At 37.1% G+C, this 17,682-nt stretch overlaps 1 protein-coding gene across 2 annotated transcripts in view; it reads right to left on the reverse strand.

Annotated features, from left to right (window-relative positions):
• Window positions 1-17,682, reverse strand: part of CRPPA (CDP-L-ribitol pyrophosphorylase A) — a 435,402-nt gene that overhangs the window by 222,381 nt on the left and 195,339 nt on the right. For both annotated transcript variants that reach the window (XM_043872970.1, XM_043872969.1), the window contains exons 7-8: window positions 13,239-13,313; window positions 12,683-12,775 (exon numbers count right to left, since the gene is read on the reverse strand). In XM_043872970.1, coding sequence (XP_043728905.1) covers window positions 12,683-12,775; window positions 13,239-13,313 — 168 coding nt within the window. The remainder of the gene's footprint in view (window positions 1-12,682; window positions 12,776-13,238; window positions 13,314-17,682) is intronic.

Genomic DNA, 17,682 nt, shown 5'->3' on the forward strand with positions numbered 1-17,682 from the left:
ACAAATCAAAAAATCCTTCTCTAATGTCACCTATTTTGCTTTTATTCACTCAATTTCACATGACATAAAGTTGGAGATTACACTGCCTTTTTTTTTTTTTAAAGACTGTCTTAATTGCCTCCCACAAAATTTATTTTATTTTATTTTATTTTTATTAGTTGGAGGCTAATTACTTCACAACATTTCAGTGGGTTTTGTCATACATTGATATGAATCAGCCATAGAGTTACACGTATTCCCCATCCCGATCCCCCCTCCCACCTACTTCTCCACCCGATTCCTCTGGGTCTTCCCAATGCACCAGGCCTGAGCACTTGTCTCATGCATCCCACCTGGGCTGGTGATCTGTTTCACCATAAATAGTATACATGCTGTTCTTTTGAAATACCCCACCCTCGCATTCTCCCACAGAGTTCAAAAGTCTGTTCTGTATTTCTGTGTCTCTTTTTCTGTTTTGCATATAGGGTTATCATTACCATCTTTCTAAATTCCATATATATGTGTTAGTATGCTGTAATGTTCTTTATCTTTCTGGCTTACTTCACTCTGTATAATGGGCTCCAGTTTGATCCATCTCATTAGAACTGATTCAAATGAATACTTTTTAATGGCTGAGTAATATTCCATGGTGTATATGTACCACAGCTTCCTTATCCATTCATCTGCTGATGGGCATCTAGGTTGCTTCCATGTCCTGGCTATTATAAACAGTGCTGCGATGAACATTGGGGTGCACGTGTCTCTTTCAGATCTGGTTTCCTCAGTGTGTATGCCCAGAAGTGGGATTTCTGGGTCATATGGCAGTTCTATTTCCAGTTTTTTAAGAAATCTCCACACTGTTTTCCATAGCACTGCCTTTCTTATTAAAGAAAAAAAGTGGAAGTGTTACTCAATCACATTCGACTCTTTGTGACCCCATAGACTGTAGCCCACCAGGCTCCTCTGTCCATGGAATTTTCCAGGCAAGAATGCTGGAGTGGGCTGCCATCTCCTTTTCCAGGGGGTCTTCCCAATCCATGAATCAAACTGGCGGCTCCTGCCCTGGCAGGTGGGTTCTTTACCACTGAGCCACCAGGGAAGCCCTGAAGCACTACCTGGACAGCACTTAAAGCAAATTTAAAAAGAATTAAAGAAACAGCACTGGTGTGAGTTTTAATGATTATGAAATCACTTTCGGGCAGAAGTGGGCTACACATGGAGGGACAGATTTCTTGAGAGATGGGGAGATGGGGAGAAAAATTAATCTTGCAACTCTTGTTAAAGAGACAAAAAAAAAAGAGGGGTAAGTGCAAAAAGGGAAGAGCTAGACTTAACTCAATTTTTTAAAAAAGCTAGACAATGAGAACAAGAAGATAAATAAGAGAGAGACAAATACAAGAGAAGCCATTTTTAAAATTCCATGAGTCTTGTGATAAGGATTAAAGTACAAAGCGATCAATAAATGCTCAAAAAAGGAGTATCCTACCACCTGATTCATATTTAATGTGACTATAATCATCCAGAATTGCTCTACCATATCTTTATGTAAAAGACATCCACTGTGGATCACACAAAAGTAAAAAGATGTCATAAAATCCTGCAGTAGAGACAATATTTTTAGAAAGAGAAACTACTTAGATGCAATCAAGCACATTCCACTTTTTTACAAATAAAAATTCTGACCTAAAGTTCGGAGACATGAAATAACTTGGCAAGGTCAATAGGTATGTTATTTACTCATCTAATACTTGTACCTTGAATACCACTCCAGGTTCACTTCTTTACCATGCCAAAAATCTAGAATTTAAAAGTCAATTCTTTCTATTCAACATCTCCCTTATAATAATATAATTTATATTTGTCCATGAAGTAAAATCATTTTAGATATTATAAACAAAGCCAGGATTGGCTATGTTCATATTAACATCTGTATTAGTTAATTTATAATTAATTACTGAAGCATAACATGTAATTTTAAAATAATAAATGATACTGAAATACATTTGATCCCATCTTTGTAAAGAAATAGCATAACATAAACTAAAGGCCATTTCCACTGTTTAAAATAGAATCCAGTGCGTACAGACATGCGCGCGCGCACACACACACACACAAACACACACACATCTAATAAAAGAAATCCCCAGGCATATTTTTTGAAAAACTGAATGACCAAACTAATTGTTCATTTCCTTTTCTAGAGATAAAATTCATGTAACCCTTTTAATAAAGGCGGCTACTTTCATTTACTTTGCTCCTGTGCACTTGTTAAATTCTATAAACTCATTTACTGGAATAGCAGCGCCAAATAAATTCACAAACAACTTTGCTCATCTGACCAAGTTTAGTAAACTACATAAAATAGGTAGTTAAATAGTGACTCCAAAACCCCATAGTTAATCAATAAAAAAAATATTAATCAGAAAACCAAGCAAAAATCCTCTGGAATTCATTCTATTTGTACATCCATTAGAACATCATTTTATCTGAAAATAAACAACCTTTATTCATTAAAAGAAAGACTACAAGAAAGTATGTCCTGTGAGAATCAGTTCTTTATACAATACCAGTTACACGTCCATCACAATTAATCTTAGGTAATTTCCATATCTCATAACACAAACTTTCCAGTAACCATTTGGCCAGAAGCAAATATCTCCTAAAACTTAAAAAAAACAGTCAATTCTTTCTATTCAACACCTCCTACAAGAATGATTTCATCATTCCTCATCTTTGTGTTGGACATGAATCCCGTCATGACTGAAACTGCTAAAAGGTTCTAAAGGTATTTTAAACTAGTATTTATTTAGATTTTATTATTGATTTAGACAGGAAACACCCAAGGCTTACTATATACAAAGACAACAAATGAAAACATTTGAAGAATTCTGTGGAAGTGGTTGCACTTCTACCACAGAAGCTATGTATAAACTTGAGAGAGAAAACTTTAATGTACCTAAAGTGATGACATCATAAACATTTAACATATGATAAAGTTAGAACTTTCTAAGGAAAAAAATCAAGGTATCCATAAGGCTACAAGAGCAACATGGTTAAGAAAGGAGTAAAGAATCTGCTTGTAATGTGGGAGACCTGGGTTTGATCCCTGGGTTGGGAAGATCCCCTGGAAAAGGGAATGGCTACTCATTCCAGTATTCTTGCCTGGAGAATTCCATGGAAAGAGGAGCGTGGCGGGCTACAGTCCATGGGGTTGCAAAGAGTCAGACACAGTTGAGTGACTAACACTTTCACTAAGAAAGGAGTAGAAAGGGGAATTGGGCTGAATCCCTAGGTTATTCATTGGCTATTAAGTACTCACTCACACACACACAAATCCATTCAAAAATAAATATAAATAAACTAGAGACCTGAAACATACATAGCTGATTCTTGAAAAATGTGGGAGTTAGGGGTGCCAACACTTTGTATAGTTGAAAATCCACACATAACTTATAGTCATCCCTCCAAATATGTGATTCCTCCTCTATCCCACAGTTCCTCAGCACCCACACATTCAACCAATTAGGATGGTGTGGAGAAGGAAATAGCAACCCACTCCAGTGTTCTTGCCTGGAGAATCCCAGGGACGGGGGAGCCTGGTAGGCTGCCATCTATGGGATCACATGGAGTTGGACACAACTGAAGTGACTTAGCAGCAGCAGCAGTATTATAGCATTTAACTACTGAAACAAATCTGCACGAGTGGACCTGCACAGTTCAAATCAATGTTGTTCAAAGGTCAACTGTGCCTGGTAAAAGGTAAACCCAATATGGAGGCAGTAAAATTACAATAGGAAGTGCTCTCTCTGTTTGTCTTGTAAGGAATTTTACCTCAAAAATAAATGTTCTTAACAAAAAACACATCTCACATCTTCTTAGTCTAGTAGTAGTAGGGTTAACAGGATGAAACATATAGAACAAGAAGTGAAAGTGAAAAACATACATGATGGGTTCTGTTTCTGTTAAGAAATTTAACAAGATCACAGATTTTTATAACTTAACTTCAATAAAGGCTCAGTACCCTGTGAAGCTAAAGTAAGAAACCATTAGCATTTAAAAGAAGGAATCAATATATTTTTCCAATTGTCATTTGTTCTTTATTAGGAAGAAACGTTAAACACATATATTTGGGTATATGTGTATTTTTAATCTTTTTCCGTCTTATTATTTAACACATTCATGAGAGCATAAGAGTAACAAGTGTATATGATAAACTGCACATTGGATTGATTCTGTTCCTGGCTCTGCCCCTGGTGAGCGTGGAACCTTCTGGAAACAATTTACATCTCTGTGACAGTTCCCCAGATGTGAATGTATCAAGTGTCGATTGATGTTGGCTTTCTATTTTTTTTATTTGCTGACATGTTCAAATATTAAACATTTTGAAGTATTTTAAAGATCATGTATTCTGATCTGTTATGTCAATAAGCTACTTCCTGAGAACCAGAACTAAATTAGGCACTTTTGAAAGTTTATTTATGTTTTTCAAAGCATTAAAATTCCATATGGGAATTTATGTTTTTTGCTTAAATAAATTCATGAAAAGATTCCTATCTCTTCTAAAGCACCAATAAAATGACTGCCTACATTGTCAGAGGAAAGTAGAGTCCTACAGTAATCATCCAGATAATTACCATAAAATCATTTTACTGTGGAAAGTGATAAACTGTTTTATCAAGTAAAATTACAGAGTTTGCTTGGTTTCTCAATTTCGAATTTCCATTTAGATTTGTAGCCAATTTTCTTCTGCTTTTAAAAATTAAACATTTCTCTGGTGCCTATTACATGATCAGCTATGTTTATGCAGTAAGTAAGAATATACTGTCCTCAAGCTCATCTGATGGGGTTTTCCCTGTGGCTCAGCAGTAAAGAATATGCTTGCAATGCAGGAGAGCCATGAGACTTGGGTTCGATTCCTGGGTGGGGAAGATCCCTTGGAGAAGAGCATGGTAACCCACTCCAGTATTTCTGCCAGGAGAATCCCATGGACAGAGGAGCCTGGCAGGCTGCAGTCCATGGGTTTGCAAAGTCAGACACGACTGAAACGACTGAGCACGTAATCTCACCTGATAGTGGTATTAAAGAATGTTTTATGAAAATCTTGCCAGATCCAAATAAATCAGAATCTCTATTTTACTTTTTGGACCTGGAAAATATTTTTTTGACAGTTTCACAACTGGCTTTACATAAACTTGGATGGAACATTGCTTTGGTTAGTTCTGTCTCCTGAACTCTCTTTTCCATTGTTGAGGAAAAACATACCTCTCTGATCATTAATTTCTAAGCAGATTCAGGCTACGATTCAGACTCTTAGCACTTTAGTGTCTTATACAATTTAAGTAAAAGCCTATGTAGGTTTTTTTTTTTTTGAAGTGATTTTTATATCAGAAATGTTGTGACTTTACCTTTTACTAGTTTGCTACTTTATTAAAATAGTAAATTTTAATAAATATAATAAATTTTAGCAAATGTATTTTATTGCCTTTTCTAAATATTTATAATTATGTAAGTGGTGAACAAAAGCAAATAGGAGTAGAAAACAGAGAAATGAACATGTCTTACGTTGAAAGCTACTGTTTTGGATGATTCCAAAAAGAGCTTTCAGATGACCCTCTTGACAGCTGCAATCTGAAAAAGGTACTACCAGTACTATACTCCCTGGTAACCACAAGAAAGAGAGACTAACAAAAACTTCAGTCAACTAAGGATAAAAAAAACTTGGCCCCTTGATAACTTACGTGATAGACTAAACAGCATCAGAAATCACATCTGAGAAGGATTCTTAAACACAATTCCTACACAACTTTATGAAAGAAAGCTTTTTTTTTTTTAACTGTTCCCAAGTTTCTTCTTGTTACAAAACACAGAAAGGGATCTAAATTTTTAAAATTCCTTCATGCCAACCAGTTTCTAGTTTAGAGAAGACTTCTTTTTTCTTTCAGGTAGAGAGTAGACCAGTACAAGATGTGCTTATTATCCAAATATGTGTTCCCAGGGGCTCACAGCTGAAAGGTGGCATAGGCTAACCAACGCCATCCTAAGGCACAGACTTCCTGAGAATTCACGCAGAGTGGTCCACCCGACTGTCTCTGCCCACTTTAATGCCAGCACCTCTTGTGCCATCTGTCAGTCTCCAGTTGACTATAGAAATTTGGAAAATTCTAATAATTCACTATAACTACAATTAAGTTATACCTACCAAAACAAAGGGTTTTCTAAGTTGATCAAATTAATGTTGATTAAACTCTCTAAATCATATTTAATATCATCAACAATTAAGAACCTGGCAAAATTAGGCTACTTAAAATACATAAAATGAATATAGGAAGGATGACCAAATAGATGGTCCAAAAAATGTATTTTGAACACAACAGTAACAAATACTTTTTACAAAACTGAAAATATTCCAAGATATCCTTGAAGGAAGTCATAACATATAACCATAGAAATGTTTACCTGGTCATTCAAAAAAGTTTATTTTTGCAAACATAACCTAAATTTTAAAATCAGAAGACAAAATTATTTTAATTACTTGTCCTACTCTTCATGCCAAAACTTTGTTCCTTTCTTTACGTAGATCTTAAAGCAGCGGCCTCTACCTGTGCCAGTTTATCTTAAATAACCAAACCCTCCTACACTAAGTATTCCCTACCTCATTTTGCTTTCATAAAAGCCAGGGAGAAGTTAATCTTTGAAAACCCAAGACTCCTGCAGAACTAAAACTAAAACCTAATCGTCCTAAATACCTAGAACCCAGCACCATTGCCTATCTACTCCTTTAGTAGTTAGCTCCCTCCAGTGAAGCTGGAAGTCACATATACCTTCTGGATGACTACTGAATGGCAGCTAACAGAAAATTTCAAAATTACTGTCTGTGTCTACACGAGAATATAACAGCAGAGACGTGCGGGCTTCATCAATACTGTAGGTCTGATGTCAGTTTTTTAGCACTGAGAACATGACCTAATGTTTCCACCAAACAAATGTCCCAGCTAAACTGACCTTCAGTTCCACTTCTGAATATGCATCCCTATACAGTAAAACATAACGACACTGCAAACAACTTTAACTAGACAGTCTCTTGGTTGAAAAAACCCTCACAAACACCTACTCAACCACAATTTTACTTCTCATCTGGCTGATTCCTACCAAGTTTCCCCCTCTTCAGATGGACTGAAAATCAAAATTGATAAACCTTTGCACAGGAAAAAGGACCCCTGTACTAAATTTCAGCCAGACAAAATAGGACCGTAACCATTTACAACATGCTCTGTGCTCAGTCGCTGAGTCATCTCTCCCTCTTTGCAACCCTGGAGACTGTAGCCCACCAGGCTCCTCTGTCCATGGAATTTTCAAGGCAAGAATACTGGAGTGGGTTGCCATTTTCTACAATGGTGTCAATAACCACTGAATCGCACTGTCCCAGAATAAAAACGGAGATACTTTTCTATGACTCTAATTGTCACTTTGCATTTATTTTCTAATGAATAAAATCTATCTGTTGAGGGAAGCAAAGGAATGGACTCTTCTTAGAACTTAAGAGTGCTTAACAAAAGCCTTATAGGGGGAAAAAAAAAAAAAACATAGTAAGGTACTTTTTGTCTTGGTCTGATCTTCTAGAGAAGTAATTCAGACAGAAGCAAAGTAGACACACCATAGCCTCGGAGCTGCCTGGTTCACATAACGCTGGATTAGTTGCAGAGTCATGTCCAACTCTTGTGACCCATGGACTGTAGGCTGCCAGGCTACTCTGCCCATGGGATTTCCCAGGCAAAAATACTGGAGTGGGGTTGTCATTTCCTCCTCCAAGGGACCTTCCTTACCCAGGGATCAAACCCACATCTCCTGTGTCTCCTACATTGCACCAGATTCTGTACCCATTGAGCCACCATGGAAGCCAAAAGGTGGTTGATATAATATCTTTGGCACACATATATACATATATTGATGCATTTGAACTCTGGTGTCGGAGAAGAGTCTTGAGAGTTCCCTGGACTGCAAGGAAATCAAACCAGTCAATCGTAAAGGAAATCAAACCTGAATATTCATTGGAAGGACAGATGCTGAAGTTGAAGCTCCAATACTTCAGCCACCTGATGCAAAGAATCGACTTATTGGAAAAAACCCTGATGGTGGGAAAGACTGAAGGCAGGAGGAGAAGGGGATGACAGAGGATGAGATGGTTGGACGGCATCACCAACTCAATGGACATGAGTTTGAGCAAACTCCGGGAGATGGTAAAGGACTGGGAAGGCTGGTATACTGCAGTCCATGGGGTCGCAGAGAGCTGGACGTAACTGAGAGACTGAACAACAACAAGAATACATATATATGTAATTGAAAAAAAAAAAAAAGGTTCACATAATATCTTTTCAATTACATATATATGTATATCTGTCTGCATATATATTTACACTTACATACCCACACACTGTATCTACCTGTGTGTATATATTTTTCTCACTAATGTGAAATTTCTGTCCCCAGATATATAGACTCTTTTATTTTACAACTATAATATTTTCTGCACAGCAATTGATATTTATTTGGGGAATATTTGAATGGCTCTGCCAAATTTTAAGTCACAGGGAAACTGAAGTGGCCTTTTGACAATTTGGAGGCAAAGGAGCATCAGAAGGATAACAGATGAAGCCTTTACACGATCATTCACAGGACAATTCAAAAATCTGGTGACTCTCAAAGAGTCATCTTGGCTCTCAAAGAAGGCAGCATTCTTTACCTTTCCAGTGGTTTGTTCCACCCCAGGATTCAGATTCTAGATGTGTTCTTGGGACATTTTCCTATGAAGTTTAATAATAACCCTAAAACCACCATGCTGAGTCTACCTATGTGATGTGAAAATAGTAGGTAAGGAAATATTAATTACAGAGTGACAACTGTCCTGTTTAAAGTGAACATTGTACAATTTTTATAGTACACTGACTTATAAAAATACTATTCTAAAGCTAGTTCTCATAGACATTTCTTTCCTAAGTAGAAGATTGTCCATCTTTTCCCTTAGCTTGATAAAGAATGCTAGGTAGCCAAAATTATCTGGCATTTATAAGGATGAAATGGAACTTTACAAAGGTCAACAGAAAACTGAATTCAAATACTTATGGAAGTACTACAGAGGACTTAGATTGAGATATATTAGTTGCAATAAACTTTCAGTTCAGTTCAGTAGAGTCACTCAGTCATGTCCAACTCTGCGACTCCACGGACTGCAGCACGCCAGGCCTCCCTGTCCATCACCAACTCCTGGAGTTTACCCAAACTCATGTCCATCGAGTCAGTGATGCCACCCAACCATCTCATCCTCTATCATCCCCTTCTCCTGTCTTCAATCTTTCCCAGCATCAGGGTCTTTTCAAATGTCAGTTCTTCGCATCAGGTGGCCAAAGTATTAGAGTTTCAACTTCAGCACCAGTCCTTCCAATCAATGTTCAGGACTGATTTCCTTTAGAATGGACTGGTTGGATCTCCTTGCAGTCCAAGGGACTCTCAGGATTCTTCTCCAACACCACAGTTCAAAAGCATCAATTCTTTGGTGCTCAGCTTTCTTTATAGTCCAACTCTCACATCCATACATGACTCCTGGAAAAACCATACCTTTGACTAGACAGACCTTTGTTGGCAAAGTAATATCTCTGCTTTTTAATATGCTGTCTAGGTTGGTTATAACTTTTCTTCCAAGGAGTGAGCATCTTTTAATTTCATGGCTGCAGTCACCATCTACAGTGATTCTGGAGCCCAAAAAATAAAGTCTGTCACTCTTTTCATTGCTTCCCCATCTACTTGCTATGAAGTGATGGGACCAGATGCCCATTGTGACATTGTACAGGAGGCAGGGATCAAGATCATCCCCAAGAAAAAGAAATGCAAAAAGGTAAAATGGTTGTCTGAGGAGGCCTTACAAATTGCTATGAAAAGAAGAGAAGCAATAAATTATAAGAATTAACAATTTCAAAACTTTGAGAGAGCGAGACATAGAGAGAGTATGTGTGTGTATTTAATGAAGAGAGGCAGAAGAAAGGAGCAGAGGAAAATTCAGTGATGACACAGATTCCCACCTGAGTACCTGCCATAACTGTACTGCCGCTAAGAGAAGTCAATTGATGGGGAATGTGTATTGTGATAGATCTGATACGCTAGCTGTGAGAGGATAGTCAGGTACTCAAATGGAAGTACCTAATGAAATGCTGAACAATGTAGAACTGAAGCTCAGGAATCAGGTTAGAGCAGCAGCAGTGAGCTTTGATTCATCTCATCCAAATTGGAAAGAGCAGGAGCTAGGCTATTAAGTGAAACTAACACTGCATGGCTGCCAAGGGCCCAGGACTGTAACGTGAACTATATTTAATCATTTTAACCCTGACAATGATTTAAGAAGTATGGCCATAGTAGCCTCATTTCTAAAAGGAGGAAAGCAAGTCTCAGATAAGTGAAGTCACTTGACCAAAGAAACGAGGTATTCTGAATTTAAGCCTTTCCTCTCTTTACAGTACCATTCTGCCTCTTTAGAAGAATATCTGGGAACATGATATAAATGAGGCTTCCCAGGTGGCTCAGAAGTAAAGAATCCACCTTCCAATGCAGGAGACACAGAAGATGCAGGTTTGATCCTTGGGTCAGGAAGATCCCCTGGAGGAGGAAATCCCAATCCACCCCAGTGTTCTTGTCTAGAAAATTTCATGGACAAAGGAGCAGGATGGGCTACAATCCATAAGATCACAAAAGAGTTTGGCCAAAGAGTTGACATGAATGAAATTTCTAAGCAAGTGAACCTGGAGAGACGAACAGGGAGCCAAACAGAACTTAGACTTTATCTCCATCCTATAGAGCCTTAGAGACCTCCAGCACTGGGAACACTTCATGATGTTCCTAAAAATCTCAATGAAAACATCCATATTTCTGCTAAAATCAGTCACATGAGGAATTTGGATTTCCAGTCAGCAGCAGTCATGGAACTCACCTTTAGGGCATGAAGTCAAATACAGCAGGCCCGGGAAATAATCAAACTTCCTCCAATTGCTAATTGATTTCTACATGCATAGCTTTGTTGACAGCTACTTATTTTAGTGCAAATTTTCTTTATTCTGTATTAATAATCTCACCGAACAAAAGGCAAATTCCCATACTATGGGACAAGCCTGAGTGTTCGAATTCAGCAATTGCTAAGCAATTGTTTTGAGAATTTCATGTTTGGAATCTCTTCCCGCAGCAAAATGCTGCTGACTGCAGATTCTTTTTTTTTTTTTTTTTTTTTTTAATTTTTTTATTAGTTGGAGGCTAATTACTTCACAACATTTCAGTGGGTTTTGTCATACATTGATATGAATCAGCCATAGATTTACACTTATTCCCCATCCCGATCCCCCCTCCCACCTCCCTCTCCACCCGATTCCTCTGGGTCTTCCCAGTGCACCAGGCCCGAGCACTTGTCTCATGCATCCCACCTGGGCTGGTGATCTGTTTCACCATAGATAGTATACATGCTGTTCTTTTGAAACATCCCACCCTCACCTTCTCCCACAGAGTTCAAAAGTCTGTTCTGTATTTCTGTGTCTCTTTTTCTGTTTTGCATATAGGGTTATCGTTACCATCTTTCTAAATTCCATATATATGTGTTAGTATGCTGTAATGTTCTTTATCTTTCTGGCTTACTTCACTCTGTATAAGGGGCTCCAGTTTCATCCATCTCATTAGGACTGGTTCAAATGAATTCCTTTTGACGGCTGAGTAAAATTCCATGGTGTATATGTACCACAGCTTCCTTATCCATTCATCTGCTGATGGGCATCTAGGTTGCTTCCATGTCCTGGCTATTATAAACAGTGCTGCGATGAACATTGGGGTGCATGTGTCTCTTTCAGATCTGGTTTCCTCAGTGTGTATGCCCAGAAGTGGTATTGCTGGGTCATATGGCAGTTCTATTTCCAGTTTTTTAAGGAATCTCCACACTGTTTTCCATAGTGGCTGTACTAGTTTGCATTCCCACCAACAGTGTAAGAGGGTTCCCTTTTCTCCACAGCCTCTCCTGACTGCAGATTCTTATCAGCTGGTTCCTCAGGCATGGGCTCCGATTTTATTACTTCTTGGTTTTGCTCTCTGAAATTCTCTGCCACACGGTTTTAAAAGCCAATAAAAGTAAATTCTGTACTAAACACAGAGCTTTAGTCTCTCATAGAAAAGATCTCTCAAATTTTCCTGGGCCATTTTTCTAGGGCTTCTCTCTTGAATTGGTTGTTCATTCTACTTTTGCTGTCCGTGGGACAGAGAAGATGAAAGAAAGTAAGAGTATTTTATTCAATATGATTTTTCCCCATTGGTTTTTTTATCTTTGGGATTTCTTCTCTAACATCACTCTGATGATACACTAAAATAAGCTCCTTCACATTATCCAAACAACTGGTCAACTTAGCAATAAACTCTGCAATTCAAATGACAGAAAAGACATGAAGTTTTTGCTAGGTTGAATTAAACTGTTTTTCAAACATGTCAGTTCAACCAAATAATTGAAATTCTAAGTACCTGCAGTTGGAGAAGTCAGAGCAAGAAAGCACATTCAGGAATCCACCAAGAAGAATTTCTTCATTTAGGTTTAGTTGGATTTCTTCAATTGGATGAAATTTTGTCAAAAAGAAAAGCTCAATTTCAAAGAATAAAAGCATAAGTTTGAAAAGTGAGTTAATTCACTTACTGAAATAACCACAACAGGATATAAAATGGAAAGATTACTCTCTTCCAGCATATTCAGTAACCTCTGGGTTTCTTCAAAATCAGAGGTCATAACCTGAAAGACCAGAAAAATAAAAGAAAGTGAAAAGAAGTTAAGTGACTCGAGAGTTAATTCAAGGAGAAAAATGGAGAGCTTTTAAATATTTAAACATTCAAAATATCTATCAAGCTTAATTTTAAATTTTCAAACAATGTTGATACCCATAAGATTATAGCTATTAAAATTTAAAGAATTCATTAATTCAAACCTGTCTTTTTGTCTAATTTTTATCAGAAACTTGAAAATACTGTCTAAAGAAATATCACTCTCTTTTCATTATGGAAACTAGGTTGTAAGAAAACGCTATTTCCCTATTTCAAAAGACAAAAATAACATTTTGAAATAAATATTGAGTAATACAACTCACCTATCAAAGTCTTAAATTCAAATATTTAAGAATCAAGAAAACTAAGTACTCTTCCACATTACATTCACACAAATTCTCAAGTACTTTCAATCACTTGTATTTACTACTTACATTCACACAAACAAAGCTGTAGCATTGCTCTAAGATGATTTGCTGAAGATCTTGGCCAGATATGACTTTTACATGCTAGGAGAAAGAACACACAGGAAAAAAGAGTTTACAAACTATACAGAAAACCAAACATGAAGATAAACAACTTTATGAACACAAAATTTCTATAGGCATATAAAGCCAAGGACCATATATAAAAACAAAATAACTTGGACTTAAGTTTCTGACGCTAAAAAAAAAAAGAGCATTTGAAATAGTCCATAAATAGTTAATATTATTATAGCAAATAAGGATATGGGAAATCGTTTTAGATAAAAAGAGGTAGAAAAAGCTCAAGATATATTCAGGACTAGGTAAATAGTCTGGCTTTTTTAATATAAAAATATACTGCAGAAAACAACTGAATAAAATTTAAAAGTTGGTTATATGAGATTTGTTAAAGGATTCTGGAAGCGTGTTAAATACGACAGTTACAAAGAAGAGATTTCACTAAATATGGAATGACTATAAATAGGGAAAGCAACAAAAGATTGTATCCTAAGAGGGCTTCTTCTGAGGGTCAGAATAGGAAGACCCTGAGCTCACCCTGCCATGAAAGACCAAAACTACAGCTACATATAGAATAATTATCTCTGAAAACGACTTGAACATTAGCGGAACAGACTTTCTACAACCAAGGATATGAAGAAAAGGCTGCATCAAGCCAGGTGGGGCCAGGCAGAGGGGCAGTCTAGTCAGAACCCCCATCCTGGCGCCTCACTCCATATGCAACAGGAACACTGCGAACACGAAGGCCCCCTGAGGAGCTTGGCGTCTGAGCCCCACGCTGGATTCCCCGGCCTGGGGCAGAGCGGCCTGCACCAGGAAGATGGCTGCCATCACACTCGGCTTGAGAAAACAATGTCTGAAAACTTCCTAACTCTGGGGAAGAAAACAGACATCCATGTCCAGGAAGTATAGAAAGTACCAAACAAAATGAATCCAAAGAGATGTATACCAAGACATGTTACAATTAAAATGACAAAACTCAAAGATAGAGAATCTGAAAATCAGCAAGAGAAAAACAATTAGTTATATACAAGAGAAGCTTCATAAGACTAGCAGCTATTTTTTTCAGCTGAAATTTATAGCCCCAGAAGCAACTAACATGATATATTCAAATTATAGAAAGGGGAAAACTTACAACCAAGAATACTCTACTTGACAAGATTATGATTCAAAATCGAAAGAGAGATAGAGTTTTCGACAAGCAAAAGCTAAAACAGTCTGTCACCACAAAACTGGCCTTACAGGAAATGTTAAAGGGAATTCTTTAAATGTAAAATGCCATAGCTAGAAACCAGAAATTTATGAAGGAAAAACTCACTATGAGGCAAACATAAAGAAAAGGTAGTAGATCAACCACCTATATAGCTAATATGAAGATTAAAAAACAAAAGCAGTAAAATCATCTGTATCTAAAATATTTAAGTGATACTCAAAGTAAAAAGATTATAAAATATGACATCAAAAACATAAAACATGGGTAAGAATAAAATGCTGTGCTTTTAGAATGAATATGGACTTAAGCCACCATTAGCTTAAAATAGACTACTACATATATAGTTTGTCATATGTGAATTTCACGGTAGCCACCATGAATCTCATAGGCTTCCCTCGTGGCTCAGTCAGTAAAGAATCAACCTGCAACGCAAAGACCCAGGTTCAACCCCTGGGTCAGGAAGATCCCCTGAAAAAAGAAATGGCAACCCATTCCAGCATTCTTGCCTGGGAAGTCCCATGGACAGGGGGAGCCTGGTGGGCTATCGTGCATGGAGTCACAAGAGTCAGACCTGACTTAGCAACTAAACCACCTAAACCACCACAGTAACCAGAAGCCAAAAATCTCTACTGATACACAAAAAATAAAGAGAAAGGAATCCAAACATAACACTAAACAGCATCATCAAAAGACAAGGAAAAAGAACAAGAGGGAAAAAAAAAAGAACAAGAGAAGAAAGAGATAAAGAACTACAAGCCCAATCAGAAAACAACAAAATGACAGTAATTATATACCTAATCAATACTCATTTCAATCTAAATGGACTAAATGCTACAATTAAAAGACAGAGGGTGACTGAAAGCATTAAAAAAAAAACTTATCTATAGGTCACCTTCAAGTGACTCATTTCATATCTAAAGACACACACAGACACACACAAAGTAGCAATATGCATGTCCAACAAAATATGTAACAAAATGTACATTTTTTTTTTAATTTTTTTATTAGTTGGAGGCTAATTGCTTCACAACATTTCAGTGGGTTTTGTCATACATTGATATGAATCAGCCATAGATTTACACTTATTCCCCATCCCGATCCCCCCTCCCATCTCCCTCTCCACCCGATTCCTCTGGGTCTTCCCAGTGCACCAGGCCGGAGCACTTGTCTCATGCATCCCACCTGGGCTGGTGATCTGTTTCACCATAGATAGTATACATGCTGTTCTTTTGAAACATCCCACCCTCACCTTCTCCCACAGAGTTCAAAAGTCTGTTCTGTATTTCTGTGTCTCTTTTTCTGTTTTGCATATAGGGTTATCGTTACCATCTTTCTAAATTCCATATATATGTGTTAGTATGCTGTAATGTTCTTTATCTTTCTGGCTTACTTCACTCTGTATAAGGGGCTCCAGTTTCATCCATCTCATTAGGACTGGTTCAAATGAATTCTTTTTGACGGCTGAGTAAAATTCCATGGTGTATATGTACCACAGCTTCCTTATCCATTCATCTGCTGATGGGCATCTAGGTTGCTTCCATGTCCTGGCTATTATAAACAGTGCTGCGATGAACATTGGGGTGCACGTGTCTCTTTCAGATCTGGTTTCCTCAGTGTGTATGCCCAGAAGTGGGATTGCTGGGTCATATGGCAGTTCTATTTCCAGTTTTTTAAGGAATCTCCACACTGTTTTCCATAGTGGCTGTACTAGTTTGCATTCCCACCAACAGTGTAAGAGGGTTCCCTTTTCTCCACAGCCTCTCCAGCATTTATTGCTTGTAGACTTTTGGATAGCAGCCATCCTAACTGGTGTGTAATGGTACCTCATTGTGGTTTTGATTTGCATTTCTCTAATAATGAGTGATGTTGAGCACCATTTTTAAAACAAAAAATGTAACAAGAGACAAAGAAGGTCATTATATAAAGATAAAGGGATCAATCCAGCAAGAGAATATAACATTGTAAATATCTATGCGCCCAACAAAGGGGCACCTAAGTACATAAAGCAAATATTAACACATATACAGGAAGATATAAACAATAATATGATAATAGACTTTAACACTCCACTTACACTGACATTTAGATCAGAGAGAATATCAGTAAGGAAATATTGGTCTTAAAGACACAATAGACCATATAAACTTAAATAGATATGTATGGACCTTCAACCACCCAAACAGCAGAATACACATTCTTTTTAAGTACATATGGAACATTTTCCAGGTAGATCACACATTAGATCATAAAACAAGTCTCAAAAAATTAAAAACTAATTCTTTTCTGACCCAAACAGCATAAAACTATAAACCAATTTTAAGAATAAAACTGGGGTGGGTGGGAAACCACAAAATGTGAAGCCTAAACCAAAAGGTACTAGTCAATCAATGGGTCAATGAAAAAAATCAAAGAAGAAATCAAAAAATAATCTAAAACAAATGAAAATAGAAAGACAACATTCCAAAGTCTAAGGGATACAGTGAAAGTGGTTTTAGGAGAGACGCTTATAGTAATGCAGGCCTACTTCAAAAAGCAAGAACAACCTCAAATAAACAATCTAACTTTGCACCTAAAGGAACCAGAAAAAGATTAATAAAAGAAATGCAAAGTTAGTTGAATGAAGGAAATAATAAGTCTAAAATACAATGCTTGTTCCATAATAAAACCTGAAACTCCGTAGCTCAAAGATCATTGCCTCTTCAGTAGAACTCAGCTTTAATTCTACCTAATTTTGACAAGGTATTTGAGAAAGAGAAGAAAAGGTTCGAGGTCTTGGCTATGCTGTAGAAATTACTTGGCTCATAAATTTCAAAAATTTTATTTTTGTTCAAAGTTCTTGAGTAGATATTTCAGAGACAACATTAATTTTAAAAAAAGACAAAAACAAAATACTGCCATGGTAAAATAGAGAAGAAAACAGCTTGCACTGTGTAACACTGAGTTTGTTCAAGAAGTTTCATCTTCTAGATATTACAGGGAGATTATTTTTCAGGGGTCTCTCCTGTATCCAAACATTTTTAAAGGCATGAATAACTAGTATACACCAAACTGGCTTTTCAAGGGTGTTCATATAGCAGGCAGACTTTCAAAAACAGGCAAAACCTTGGAGCAAATTTGCTTGCGTTCTAGAAAGTAGAGACATCTCTCTCTATAGAGAAGATCTGCTTGGCATTCTAGAGTAAT

Source organism: Cervus elaphus, chromosome 18 (assembly GCF_910594005.1).
Source record: "Cervus elaphus chromosome 18, mCerEla1.1, whole genome shotgun sequence".
Lineage (NCBI taxonomy): Eukaryota > Metazoa > Chordata > Mammalia > Artiodactyla > Cervidae > Cervus > Cervus elaphus.